Source organism: Polyodon spathula, chromosome 18 (genome assembly GCF_017654505.1).
Source record: "Polyodon spathula isolate WHYD16114869_AA chromosome 18, ASM1765450v1, whole genome shotgun sequence".
Classification (NCBI taxonomy): Eukaryota; Metazoa; Chordata; class Actinopteri; order Acipenseriformes; family Polyodontidae; genus Polyodon; species Polyodon spathula.
In genome coordinates this window covers 28,057,458-28,071,957 of record NC_054551.1, presented here as the reverse complement: position 1 = coordinate 28,071,957, position 14,500 = coordinate 28,057,458, and the positions used below count along the sequence as shown (strand labels likewise).

At 35.2% G+C, this 14,500-nt stretch overlaps 1 protein-coding gene across 2 annotated transcripts; it reads right to left on the bottom strand.

Annotated features, from left to right (window-relative positions):
* Positions 1-77: 77 nt before the first annotated feature.
* On the bottom strand, positions 78-12,686 carry LOC121331062 (uncharacterized protein KIAA0040-like). 2 transcript variants are annotated; one of them, XM_041278212.1, is made up of 2 exons: positions 12,281-12,686; positions 78-2,130 (listed from the first exon to the last, which is right to left on the bottom strand). In XM_041278212.1, exon 2 carries the CDS (start codon positions 1,651-1,653, stop codon positions 1,324-1,326), a length of 330 nt encoding a protein of 109 aa, XP_041134146.1. In that variant the 5' UTR covers positions 1,654-2,130; positions 12,281-12,686; the 3' UTR covers positions 78-1,323. The 2 variants fall into 2 exon arrangements, with proteins under 2 accessions (XP_041134146.1, XP_041134145.1); XM_041278211.1 differs by lacking the exon at positions 12,281-12,686 and adding an exon at positions 4,644-4,911.
* Between the last annotated feature and the right edge of the window lie 1,814 nt (positions 12,687-14,500).

Below are 14,500 nucleotides of genomic sequence, written 5' to 3'. Positions count from 1 at the left end.
TGTAACCTTTACACAAAAATGATACAGTAGTTTCTTTACATAAAATGAATTTTCATATACACTCTTCAAACAGTTTATTAAAATATTGCGATAGTTTACTTTCAAACAAAACAAAATTCAATACAGATGTAGAAAAATACATTATATGGCTTTAAACTCTCAATGTGCCACATAAGAATTACAGTAATTAGAACAACTAAAATATTGTCTATCAGAATAGAAATCTATTGCTCATGCAGTAGGAGATACAGTCTGTAAACAGTACTTAATATTTATATTATTATAAATAACATTTATAAACAAGGACATCTGTATTTAAAGAGATCTTATTCTGTTTGCAGGGTTGAAAAAGTAAAATACTAAAAAGCACTAGACAGAACAGTTTCACAATGAGAACAATTTCACTTAGGATCTGTAGAGATACTGTCCCATACTTGGATGAAAAAAATAAACCCTTTTAAAACTGTCCCACAGTCATGTTGGATTTTCACTGGGCCAATAAGTATTGTTCCATATTCATTTAGTTCCATAAACATTTCCCCAAAAAGGTAGGTAGAAATTGTGTCGGTTAATCTGCCTTTTCTTTTACAAACTCAAAATTGAAATCTAGACCAAATGCTCATTGAGCAATATGCTCAGCCTCTAAAGGGCACAAAGTCACAGACATAATAAAGATTTAATTGACTATTTATTTCAGCTGAAACAATGGCATGAACCCTTGTGACGGATAATTTATATGTATATATGTCAATGCTAAGACCCTACACCCAATGATAAAACTCACATTATTCGTAGGACATTGAGGCTCAACAGTGAACAGCATTTCTTTAAATCCACTAGCGCTGCCACAGAAAGCTTTTTATAGGGTTTGGCTCAAACAATTAATACTGTTGGCCTAGAAGTAAAATAAAACTTTAAATTCAACTTTTTTATTTTAAATGAGGACCAATCATCATTGGGGACCCCCCATATAGACACACACACACACACAAAAGCACACATTGTTTGTACCTTTTGTCCTAGAACACCTTGAGGAGTGCCTTAGGGGATTCCAGAGTGCTGCTCTTTGTAGTGGCCTGCATTAAAGAAAATTCCACCACAGTGTCATAATCTCTTGAATGTGACACTGAATTTAAGGAATACGTAAATTTCAACAGGGCAAGAGCTAGCTAGGATATTCCCATTGAAACAAAGCGCAAGTCTCCACTTAGAGTGCAATAAGTGAGGTGGCTAAAGTGTGAACGTAGTAGTCCATTAAAAGCTTTTTTTAAATAAAAAAAAGAAATCTTAGGTCCACATTGGTCCATACAAGGTTTTCAATTGCTAGACCATGCTAGTCAATGCCATCCTATCTGGTGTCATCGGCCCTGGTTTGACGGAAATCCAAAGGTCATCTGATTTCCGATTTTTGTTCTTTTTCTTTTTCTTCTCCATCTTTGTGTGCGGTGGTCCATCATGGCTGCCACAGCAGGAACAGCAGGGCTGCCGTCGGCAGCAGCAGCAGTGAAAGCACACCACCAGGGAGGTCACGAGCACCACTAACGGCAGGGCCAGCAACACCACCAGGCAGACTGTGTTGTAAAGTCCTTCTTTGTGCTTGGTGCTGGCGATGTTCCACAAGTCATTGAAAAACGAGAGCACTTTGTTCTCCATATTTCAATGCGTGGTCATATAAATGAACCTTCAGCTTTTAAATTGATGAAACAATGATAACCCACCAGCCTTTGGCAGACACAGCAAAGTAAAATATACAGGTAGTAAGCTGCACCAACTTGACTTATTGGTTTCTTGCGTGTTGATCTTGTTGAGTCCCTGCTTGCTGTCAGCAGGACATCTGAACCACAGGTATCCAAGGACACTCAACCTCAATGGACCTGTCACCTCAGAAAAAAAGTCTTACTAGTATAATCTAGATGTCCTCATCTCCACCCACATCTTGATGTGGCTGTTTCGATCTTGATGGCTTGGGTGCTGGTTACTTCCATCAAATTGTCCTAGCTGCTTACTCAAAAGTGTGTCTCTCAGGAAATGTGTTCTTGAAGTCCTGTATGTATTGTAGTTCTATTTTAATCCATGCTGCCCACATTTGAGGAGGTTTTGTGAGTTGAATTTGCTCAAAAAAGGAAACTTCTATGGAGAGAGGAAAACAATATAAGCCATTATTTTTCTATTTCCTACAGTCACTTTTTTCCTAGGTAGATATCCTTATTTCTCTCCATACTGATTTTTATTGGGTGAGTAGTAACTGAACTTCCACAGTCCACCCATGATCGGGCTTAGCCCTTATTGCTAGCCAGAACTGCATTTGCTAGATAGATCTAAGATACCACACCAGCAAGTAAAGACAACCAATTTTATTATACAGTAAGACCTGGTATCTCTCAACTGATGTGAAAAAGTGTAAAGAAGGATCCCTCGAGAACAATACCAGCAATGACCATATCATTTGACAGCAGGAATTGTTTGCAATGCTTTTCATATTCTGTGCTTTGCTTCATTCTAGTCTTTTTTGCTTTTTCTTTGTCGTGGTTTACAATAGTAAAATTGTATAATGATACATAAAAAAAAGACTGAGCACACTCCCCAGGGTTGTTTTCTCAGTAGTTAATCTGAGATTCAAGACATGAAGCTTCAAGTTCTCAGAATTTAATTCTAATATGCAGCCCGACCAGCCTACCAAGTGGTTCTCTACCTCCTTACAAGTGACTTCATAATCTTGTCGGCTGAACCTTGCTAACTATAACGAATGTGTGAAAAGGCAACGTCTGCTCTCCAACACTCAACCACAATAACAGGAAACTGTTTCCTTCAGAGCATCTGTGAAAAAAAAAAACTGCCAAGAAAGTCTTGAGAAGGTGTAATGTCAAGTACTTGACTGCTAAAGTGTAATTTCTTTAATGGACTCACATGTTTGCTGATATTATTGCTGACATTAACGCTCTTTTAAAACAAAAATTATATTATTGGTTTTGTCCTGAGTTTTAGTTAAATAGCTTGAGCAAGCCCAATTGTAAAAGGATGTGGGTTTAGTACTGACATTCTACAGAGCCTTGCCTCTGGGTAATTTGACAGAGAATGGAAACCAAAACTAAGGGAGTCTAAGGCTGTTGGCTTTGTATGTAGTCCACAGAATAAACCTCTCTATCACACCTTGCTAGGGAGGCTTTGAGAAGTAGAATATTTGTACCTCGAATATTCTGTTATGCTGTGCAAGAGGGCAAAGTCAAGAAGTATAATAACTTAAGCTCAAAGATAAGTTTAGACACTGTGGGAAGAAATAAAGCCCCAGCTAAAACGAACAACTCAAATCTAAAGCTACAGCCTTTGTGTGATCTGTTCAAGTAGAGATTAACACTTGTTTTTTTATTTTTATAAACCTACATTCTTGCAGGATATAGATGTTATTTACAACCATGAATTATGTACAGTTTTCTTCTTAATATTTTGTTTTGATAAGAGGTGTGGACAGTATTGATCTACAGGGTAGGCCTGTATCATAGCTGGGGTTTGTTCACCTCTGCCCTCTGGGGTGGATCTTTCTGGCAGGTCTGCTGAACCTCAGAATTATGTCTGGCCACGTTGCTCTATACCTGCTGTGGGAGTCCACAGAAACAACCTGTCTCCAAAACTACCATTAGTATGTGATTTTCCAGCTGAGGGACGCTAAAGGGTGATCTTTTCTTTAAATAAGCAAAAATGCTGTGTTTGAACAACTGAATTCCCACAACAGCATTCTCATAAGCCTCTTATCATTTTGCTAACGTCTATTTTGTTTTGACTCAAAGCGAATCTAATCTGCCACAACATCTAGGACTTCACTTCCTGTGAATTTATCATGTGGTGACGGAATACATTTGCTTTCTATAAGCCAAGTTGACAGCAAAATGTAGTTATTGTAATGTAACATAGAATGGTGTTTTTAAATATATGGGTAACAGGGCCCTTTCATAAAAAGACATTCATCATTGAATTATTTAGTCAGAAATTCACATACAAACTGTAGTGAACCAACAAACAATCATTTATTTTTAATGACTCCTCAGTTCTAACCCTAAATTGTACAATAGATACGTTTTATTTTCACAGCTGCACAGTCTGTTGTAGAGATAAGCCTTCGCTGTAGTTACTCAGTCTCTAAAACTAAACTATTTTAGACAGTCACACTGGGTAAAGTTCACAAAGCAGCAAGTCATTTCCCAACAAAGGCACAGGCTTCAAGCTTCTCTTACTGTGCTTTTAGAACTAATCTGAAAATCTATATCTATTAAACAAATTACATTTTAAATTGACTTGATATACTGTACCACATCGTAATGCTGTACAATCCTGAATACAGTATACTTGGCTAACTGGAAAATAGTAAGAGTAGCTTTAAAATCCTTTCTCTGAACAAACAGCTTCCTATGGTATCAGTGCAAGTCTTTGACTCATTCTAGTGTGGCATATAATGTTGTACCTGAGGGGATTCACACATTCAAATGCAGCATTTTTCAAATGGGAATGCAACCAGACTAGAACTAATGTAAAAAAAGTACCTTATTTAACACAGATGCTATTCAGAACTCTCATTTCTTAAGCACATGCTAACAACACACTTGTTTCTCTTTATCATTATAAAAAGAAGCTGAACATAAACATCTTACCAGCCTTTAGGTTTTCCGTTTAACAAACCCAGCTTTTTTTGCCTCGTGGGGTTTCAGTCTAAAGCCTTTACCTTCTGATATACAGCAGTTTCATTTTAAAACACAGCTCCCTCTAAATGTTTCGTAAGGACATGCCCCTCTCCTTCACCTGGGCTCCAACTTATTCTGTCAAATCAGCCAGCTCCTAGACAAGGCAACGTGTGTTAATTTCCAGCAACTAAGAAAGCCCCCTCTGTTTCTGTTCTCACTCACTGGCTGACACGCTGCATTCCTGTGTTTAGTTTATACACAGAACTTAACCGTGATGTCACAGAACACTGCTTCCTGAGTTTAGTGTGCCAAAGCTAGCAAGGGCTTAAATTGTGAAAGTAACTCAAGAATTGAGTCCTTATTGACTTAGTATTTATGCTGCAGGTGCAGAATGACATGGTGTTGCATCAAAACTGCACGGTATTATTAAAGCTTCTGAGCAGATTTCAAATGAGATTGGCAAATTATATAGTTCTCTTCAATTAAGAAAGAAAAATCACAACAGCACATAACCTACTCCACATAGGGAAAGTAAAGCTTCAGGCCATTTGCAAGTTTGTAACTAGGGTGGAGAACTCTGTATTTGGAAATTAGGTGGAACTGGTATTATGAGTAACACAGTGTGTATGAGTCAGGCATGTTTTATTCAGCCTACAGCAGTGGCCAAAGGTTTAGTAGCACAGAATTTTAGGATTGAGAGATTTAAAAAAAAGAAAAAAGAAAAAAAAAAACAATGACTATATGAACATAATTTAGATCTTTTATTTAACATCATGTGGTCAAATATGCTACAAAACAATATTACAAAACTGTATCGGAAGCCATAATAGTAGTAGAGTAGTTCATATTCACATTTATTCAGTTTTTGTCAGTTTTTCGTTAAGTATATGGAAAACTTCAAAGCAGTATGTAATTCAATATGTTACTGTCACGTTATTCTGCAGGTTTCATTCGACTTGAGTTAATTAATGGTGATGCTAAACTTTTGACCATAGCTGTATTTAGCATATGGCTCTTAAATGCATGTACTAGCACAAGTGGTAGCTGTACATCATTATATCCCACAGATGCAGGAGCAGAGATGGATATTCTGCTTATCCAGCTATGTGATCTTGCTATTTGTTTTTGTTCGGATTGAAACTAGGTGTGACAGAAAGCTGGTATCAAGCCAAATAGATTTGTACCTCAGAAAGAACAAAATGAAAGAAAGAAAGAAAGAAAGAAAGAAAGAAAGAAAGAAAGAAAGAAAGAAAGAAAGAAAGAATAGCAAAAACATTTGTCTACACAACCAGGGTGAAAAGAGTCTAATGATCCATATAATCACCTTGACCTAACTGCTGCATTTGATACCACAGCTCATAGCATTCTTCTTGTCCGCCTTCAGAAGTATGATGGGATCTCTGGAACCTGTCTCTCCTGGCTGTCCTCTTTCTATCTGGACCCATGCAGTCTGTTTTCTATGATGGAAGAAGTGATGATGCTAACCCGGTCACTTGCGGTGTCCCTCAAGGGTCTGTTCTTAGGCCTGTTCTCTTCAGCATCTACATGCTTCCCTGGGGTTACCTCAGCTGCCCACATAGCCTCATGTTTCACTCCTATGCAGATGACACCCAGCTCTACCTAAAACTAGACTCTGGTTTCCCTCTGCCATGGTCCGACTCTCAGCTTGCATCCAAGACACCAAGGCCTGGATGTCTGCCAATTTTTTTCAGCTCAACACTAACAAATCTGAACTTCTAGTAGGATCGAAAACTCAACTCAATAATCTCAATATTGCTTCCTTGAACCTTGAAAACTGTCTGCTGCTGCCTTCCCCCACTGTACAAAGTTTTGGTGTACTTCTGGATAGTAACTTCTCCTTTGATGCCCAAATCTCCTTTGTAGTCAAATCATCCTTCTACCACCTCCGAAACATCTCAAAGGTTTGTCCCTACCTTTCCCTCCCGGACACAGAGATACTCTGTCATGCATTCATCTCCTCTCGAATCGACTACAGCAACTCTCTCTATGGTGGTCTTCCGTCACACGCCATAAACCGATTGCAGCTGGTTCAAAATGCCGCTGCTAGGATCCTTATCAGATGTAAAAAACATGATCACATTACCCCCTGTCTTGCCCAGCTGCACTGGCTGCCTGTAAAGTTTAAAGGATTACTTTCACAATTCTCCTGCTTGCCTACAAGGCCCTTCATCACACAGATCCAGGGTATCTCCCCAACCTGCTGACCCGCTTTGTCCCTGCACGCAAGCTGAGGTCCTCTGACTCTGGCTTGCTTGTTATACACAAGCAAAAGTGCACCGCACTTGGAGAGCGCTCTTTTAGCTTCATGGCCCCGACTCTCTGGAACTCTCTGCCAGCCTTAGTGTGTGTAGCTCCCACAATAGCTCGCTTTAAATCAACTCTCAAGACCCGCTTGTTCTCTTTTGCTTTCAATGCTCTTTAAGCCTGATATCTGTTATTAGCTGTTGTCTAAATTGCTATTTCAGGTTTTTCACTGCATCTTATTCTATATGACACACGCATCCACAATGTTTAGAATTCACATCCTAGCCTTGTATTTAATGTATTTGCATTATTTTTTAACTGTTTGTATTTCATGTACTATGCCCTGTATTTCACTGTATTTAATGCATTATGCATTGTTCCTCACTATCTTGTAAAGCGATTTGCGATGGTGGTTCATTATGAAAGGCGCTATAAAATTAAAGATTGATTGATTGATATCAGACATCAAAAACAAACCTTTAACCTTTATGTCAGTAAGGTAAGGAAGCTACTCAGAGATACAGCTTTGAGTTATTTTCTACAAGAAATTCAACAGTAGCTGGCCTTCACCCACTTCAGGGAACATATTTTGCACGGCATGTGCGCAAAGTCAGATCCTGGGTCCTTTGTGCCGTTTTCTGATTTCAATACACCAGATCTGATACTGCTGCTCTGCATGGTGCTCAGTGAGGCTACTGTTTGAGATGCTGCCACTTTCTTTTTAAATCACTAGCCAACCTTAATTTTCAGTAGGCTACTGGACTGTACAGGCTATATCCATGATTTATTATATTTAATTTGTAATGCACCCAGCAAAAAAGTTACTTCTGAGATTTTGAGAACTGAGGCATATTTGTGTTGAGTTGTGTGTGCATTAAGCTTTTTCAGAAGTATTTTTACACTAGCTTTGACAAAAAATGATCTGAGCAGATATGAAACAGGTCAAGTGGGTGATGGCAGTACTGTAAATAAGCAACTATATGACTCAACCATAAATGTTTAATCAGTGTCTTTGTTGACAGATTAATCTATGTGTGTTTACTCTACTAAGGTATGTTTTATGTGTACTTTAGTGTGTTTTTTGATAATTCATACTGCATGGGGAATCTAATATAGTAAAGTGAAGCAACTGAAAACAGTGAGTCACCCAAAATAAATGTTGAAGCCAACTGCTAAAAAGCACTGGCAGCATACTTTATGAATGTCTCAACTGTTTCTGTTAATTTAACTACAGGAATGGGTAAGAATTAAAATAGAGCTGGGTGAGTTTTTCTTATTATGTCTAATGCTCAATTTGCATATTGGTTGGATGGGAGAATTCCCTTTGAGGTGTTTTTTTTTTTTTTTAATTTAATAAGATTTTTCAATGTACATGCCAATATATTTTTTAATCTGTTTAACAAGTTTTGATGAAAATAAATAATGGCTGTACTTTATTTTAGCTGTTGCTGGAATGCTATGACATCACTGCAATGCAAAACAATTCCTTACCTTTTATAGTATTGGAATTCCAGCTATACAACAACAAAAAAAAAAAAAAAAAAAAAAAAAAAAAAAAAAAAAAAAACAGATTACAATAATTTAAGTAAATTTAATTCCAAAAGCAAATTGCCATGGAAGTCTCAATGGCAGTTAAAGTCAGAATTATGAATTCATAAGAATAAAAAGGATGGCTTATTCAAATGTCAGTAGGGTACAATATTTGTGTAACTGCAGTACCAGGAACTCTCTTCATTAAATTGTTTAGCAGGCTGCTACAGATCTCATATTGTGTTTTTTCATTTCCTTTATGACTAATACTAGGTATGAAGCCTTGATGTAAATGTGTATTGTTTTATTATTCATTTGAAATTAAAGGAAATCAGAAATGGCTGAATGACTCAAACAGCTTGCATTTGAGATGGAATAATGCTGTATTTTTTTATTTTTTTATTTTGTATTTATTTTTCTTCAAAAAAATGAGTCAGTGCACATGACCAATTTATTTTTCATACTTCAAAGTTGAGTCTGCTGAGCTCAATAACCACCTTTGGTCAATTCATAGTTTCTTTTTATTTGAAAATGGGTTTGGGATCTCCCATAATTTTCTGTTAAAGTGTGACATTATAATACAGAATTAGAATTTGAGCTTTGTTTATATAACGTTAAAATGATGGTAGCAAAGTCAAAGAATTTAAAATATATATGACAAATATATATGACAGTGTCTTTAAAAAAGCAAGTTGCACGAAAACAGGAAATGTTATACCTTGATTCAGCTACAGTATCCTCATTTATTTATCAAATTCGCCTTTATATCTCCATAGCAACCAGTAATCAACTGGAACCATCAGAAACCCAACCCTAAATCTACACTATTAATTTACAGTAATGTTTTTTTTTTTTTTTTTTTAAACAAGTTTAAACAAGCTCTAATTTCATTACATTGGTTCTCTACTAGAGGATAATTTCAGCACCCTTGCAAATATAGTATAGTAACGGCTATTGATAGAATGGTACCACAGCCATAATATTTTCATGTTTTGATATACCAATGGTATCACTGCTGTAATGGTATCAACCAATCGGATCCCTACTTTGGGATTATCAACTCCAGGTCATATCATTCAAATGGGGTTACATATGTTTAAAGGCATATTTAAGAATATTACTGGAGATGTTTTTCGCCTACGGATAACATGTTTAATTATATTATATGTTTTGTTTATAACAGATTAATATACAGCTATGGCCAAAAGTTTTGCATAATTAACAAATGTTGATTCATAAAGTCGAATGGAACTTGCGGTTTTGTAGTTTTTCCATATAATTAATGAAAAACTCACAAAAATTAAAAAATGGGACATTTCAAAATCTAATATGAAACACTGTACTACTATTATGGCTTCTGGTAGACTTTTGTGATATCATTTTTAATTTTCTTTGATTATTATTATTATTATTATTATTATTATTATTATTATTATTATTAGCAGACACCTTGATCCAAGGTGACTTCATGATGTAAAATAAAATACAAAAATTATGTTCATATAGTTTTATTTTTTTATTTTTATTAGATCTCAATCTCAAATACTAGGTCATGAAAACCTATAGCTGGCCATAGGCCATAGCTGTATTGTAACTAATTATTAACACAAAATGTACAACATTTATTTATCCATTAGTATGCAAGATGTTAGCAGTAAATAAACTAACAAGGGCCCCATAAAATCAGTTTTATATATATTATATATATATATATATATATATATATATATATATATATACGATATATAGAATAGATATATATATATAGATTTTATATAATTAAAATAGTTATGCACATTTCTTAGAATAAATTAAAAAATAGCACATTTCTGTGAATCAACCCCTTTGAACCAAGGTTGACTATCAAGGCTCACAATCTATTTAATTTAGTTCCTTTTTTATTTGGGTGACAGAGCAAAATGTACAGGGCGGGTTCCTAAAAGTTTATTTTGGGTGGAATACACAGCTGCAAATGCTGCTTGACTAGTTAAGGGAAGCATTTTGCTGTTGCTCAAGTCATGAAAATAAGAAGTTCAAGAGACTGCAATGCTCAGCTGATGATGTAAAATGTATATACTTTGTATCTAGTGTTCAGTTGCTCTAAATCTGCACTTGGTCTTATTCATTAATTGGGTAACCAGTAAATATATATATATTAAACAATATCTTTAGTACTAAATAATTCTATATATAGCATATATTATATTATATATAATATATATTATATATATATATATAATATATATATAGTATCATTAATTGCTTAAGGATAAACACGAACAATTGTTGTCAGCAGTATAACTTACTAGAAAGATGTCTAGTAATTTTAGTAGTAATATAATGGTCAACAGCCATGACATTATTTTTCTCCTTCTTTACCCTAAAGTCAGATGATTCTTCTGTTTAAGTGGCTTATTTAATGCATTGCATCAGATAGCAATTGTATGCAACATAAAAGTGCTATTGGGGCAAGACAAAATAAAACATTAAATCCCTGAAAGCAGCAACCCAGCATTGTCCAGAAGTGTCTAAAAGGCTAGATTAGAATGGAAACCTTCAGGGTATCTGATACATTTAATGTTATAGCCCTAACTTTTTTTTTTTTTTTCAACATTAAAATTACAAATTCATTACAGAACACAAATACTTGTGTTTTGGTAAACCCTTCTTAAAAACACAGAATGTCCTAATAAACTGTTATAGATATAAAATACTGATGCCCCACAACATTTCTAATTATACAGCTACGTTGTTATGAACCAGGATTATGAACTGTGAGAGTTTTCAGTAAATCTACACAGAAATCTCAATAATGTGTTGGGAAAAAACTGATTGTGAAATGTATCAGTTAAAAAACGTCATAAAGTATGTGTTTATTTCTATATTTAGCCATTCCCCAATTATCCCTCAATTATCTAATTAGGGAATGGCCACATTACACCTGTGTGTCCTGACAGGGATTGAATCAACCCTATACCTGCCACAGCTTGCGTACAAGCAATAATTAATAATGCAAAATTACAAAAATAGCATTGAAAAGCTTAGCTATGCACTGCAAGATAATGTGTTTCTCACAAAACACATAACAGCAATTTTAGAACTATGCAAAATGTTGTATGCATGTTTAAAATAACATGACACTGTTTTATAGAAAACCTATTTTCCAGATGTAAAAAGTTTCTAAGCCGATTGAAAATAACAACCTGGCACAATAAACTCTCTTCCTTAGTAACTTGTACTATAGGTCCAAAGATTTGCAAAATCTTCACAGCAGGGCTTTCAGAACGTATGCTCCCACATTGGAATGCCCTACTCTTCGCTATAACAGGGTAATCTTGACTACAGGCTTAACATTTTGAAACAGCATTTAGTTCAATTGGCCTGTCAGTTTTAGATCTTAGTTTTTAGTGCATTTTGTTACTGTGTTTTATTTGCAATGCATTTTGGGATGGCTTCTGCTATGTAAGGTGCTATGCACTGTAAGTCCTAAACTGTTGTTGTTGTTATTCTACTGCAGAAATGTACTGTAAAAATGTTACTCATCATTCAATTCCAGTCAGCTATTATTATCAGCTTTAAAGCCACAGAGACATGTTTTCAGACTGCATCCTCATTTTAAGTTTCAGCATACTGGTATTATACAAGATGACTAGCACACTTCAACATACTATTTAACATATGTTAAAAATATATAATATATATATATATATATATATATATATATATATATATATATATATATATAGAGAGAGAGAGAGAGAGAGAGAGAGAGAGAGAGAGAGAGAGAGAGAGAGAGAGAGAGAGAATCTTACCTTTCAAAGGATATCAAAATGTCTCTGACTTCCCATGAGAACATAGTTTAAAGAAGTCTCCTGCAATCGGTTCGACAAGTCTGTTTTCTCTGTACTTTGAAGCCATCACCAGAAATTTGCCATGAAGTCGACGTGTTTATGGCGCTATTTGCAAGCCCTCCAACGGGGATGGTAAATCAGCCCTTTCACATGTCAGTGGTAATTTAGGTTGAAGACCCACTGATTTGTAAAACTGCCCATGTTTCAGTGTTGTTTATTTTGTTGCCTAACAAAAAATATGCATCAGTGTTCTGCCATTTGAATGGGGAAAATGTTCAAAGTAAAAGCTATTACTTTGGTTCCGGCTGCCAGCTATAACTCCAGTTTAATAGACTGTAGAGGATTAGATCTTTCAGAGAAGCCAGCACACACCTAGATACTTCCAGCAGTGGTACTTAATTAGGCCTGGCACTACTATTAATACCCAAGGCTCTATTTTAATCTCAGGAACTCTTTCACCAACCCATAATAGCCAGTTAAAGTACCTTGACACGATTTAGATTAAAAGATATCTCCAGTCCCCTTTAGTTAAGTCTGTTACATGCCATTTAACTTTAAAATAGTTTGTTTTTAAAATGGATATTAATTATCCCATGGCATTTAATTGTTAAGAAAAACAAGGTTGTTGTCAGTGTTCTGGTGTAATTCTAATACAAGTTGGCTAGATTTCTTCATTTTAAACTTTCCAAACTCATAATTAAGGACAGAGCATTGCTAAAAAGAAGATGCCTCATTTCAGTGGATCTATCCCACATTAGCATCTTTAAATAAACTTGTACAGTTCATCTGTACTTCCTTTGGCCATTTTTTGGAGGGGGGGAGGTGGCTCATTCGTGCTTTCAAGCATTTCTAATGAAGCTGTTTTGATGTCAGTGTCTTTGTTGCTTTAGTTTTCTCATCATTCAGTGGTCTTCTTGTTTGTGCAGAGTCCCTTCATCTACTTACAACATTATTTTAGGATGTTGTCTGTATTGTTGCCAGTTTACAAGGTCACCCTTCAAAAATAAATCCGTAATCAAAATGGGTTTTTGTCTGGATAAATTAAAGGATAATAATGGGCACAGGCACATTTTATTTCAATGAAAAAAAGGGTTGTTTTCTTTATTTGAGTAAGGATATTGACATTTGACGACCAGTTTTCGGGAGAGCACATTATTGGCACACCTTATTTTAACTTTTGTTATAATATGTTCTGCAGCATGTTTAGTTTTTTTTTTTAAAACACTTCTTAGTCTTTATTGTAATTCATTGTTTTAGGCTATACATTAAAAGCACAACAGAAACATTAGAGTAATATAATATAAATCCCAAAAGCGTGCTTAATCTTCTGCATAAGGTGTATGTTTAATTCTTAAACATTTGCGTTATAGTGTCAGAATTGAGATGAAAGGAACAGAGATTAAATGGTTAAATCCAATAAATAAATCTTCCACCTCACCTCTTTAGGAAATGAACATATGTGCTAAAATGGCATCTCTGTAAATATATTCAATAATAGATGGACACTTGAATTACAGCACTTATGCTTTCACCCTCCAGTTGTATAAGACTTTAAAAGGAGAGTTCACAGAACATTCATGTTACCTGGAAGCCACTTTCAAGCACTCAGCTTCAAAGCAGTACTGATATGTTGAAAACACCATTAGAATCCAGCCCTGCATTACTTTCTACTGTAACTGTACTAAAAATTGAGAGCACTGATTTGTAATAATGAAAAAGCAAGAACTGAAAGTTTACTTTTTGAAAGAAATCATACCCAATGTGCCCTTCTTTGTTGTTGACTAAGCTACTGGCAAATAAAAATGAAAGCAAATGTAAATGTTTATGGTAGTACCGTAGCAGGTTTTACAATATAAAAAGAGATTATATAATAGTCTGACTACACCTGCAAGGTGACACCACTCAATGAGTACAGGGGAAATTACCTACCTGTCTCAGGTTCTTTTCTTTGGCACTGAAATGGGTTTAGAAACAAATCCTCATGGAGGGGAAACAGGACAACTGAATGGGCTGATCTGAATAATTACAGACCGTTAACTCTAAATATTCAAAAGCGTGATTATTATATTATTGAATAAAATCAGATAGTATAAAAATGGAAGCTTTCCATATTAAAAATAAATAAATGACAATTTAAAACCAAAAATAAATATATAAAGCACAATCTGTAACTTGATAGTA

Coding starts and splice junctions, on each gene's coding strand:
- LOC121331062 (XM_041278212.1), bottom strand. CDS start 1,653: ATGGAGAACAAAGTGCTCTCGTTTTTCAATGACTTGTGGAACATCGCC.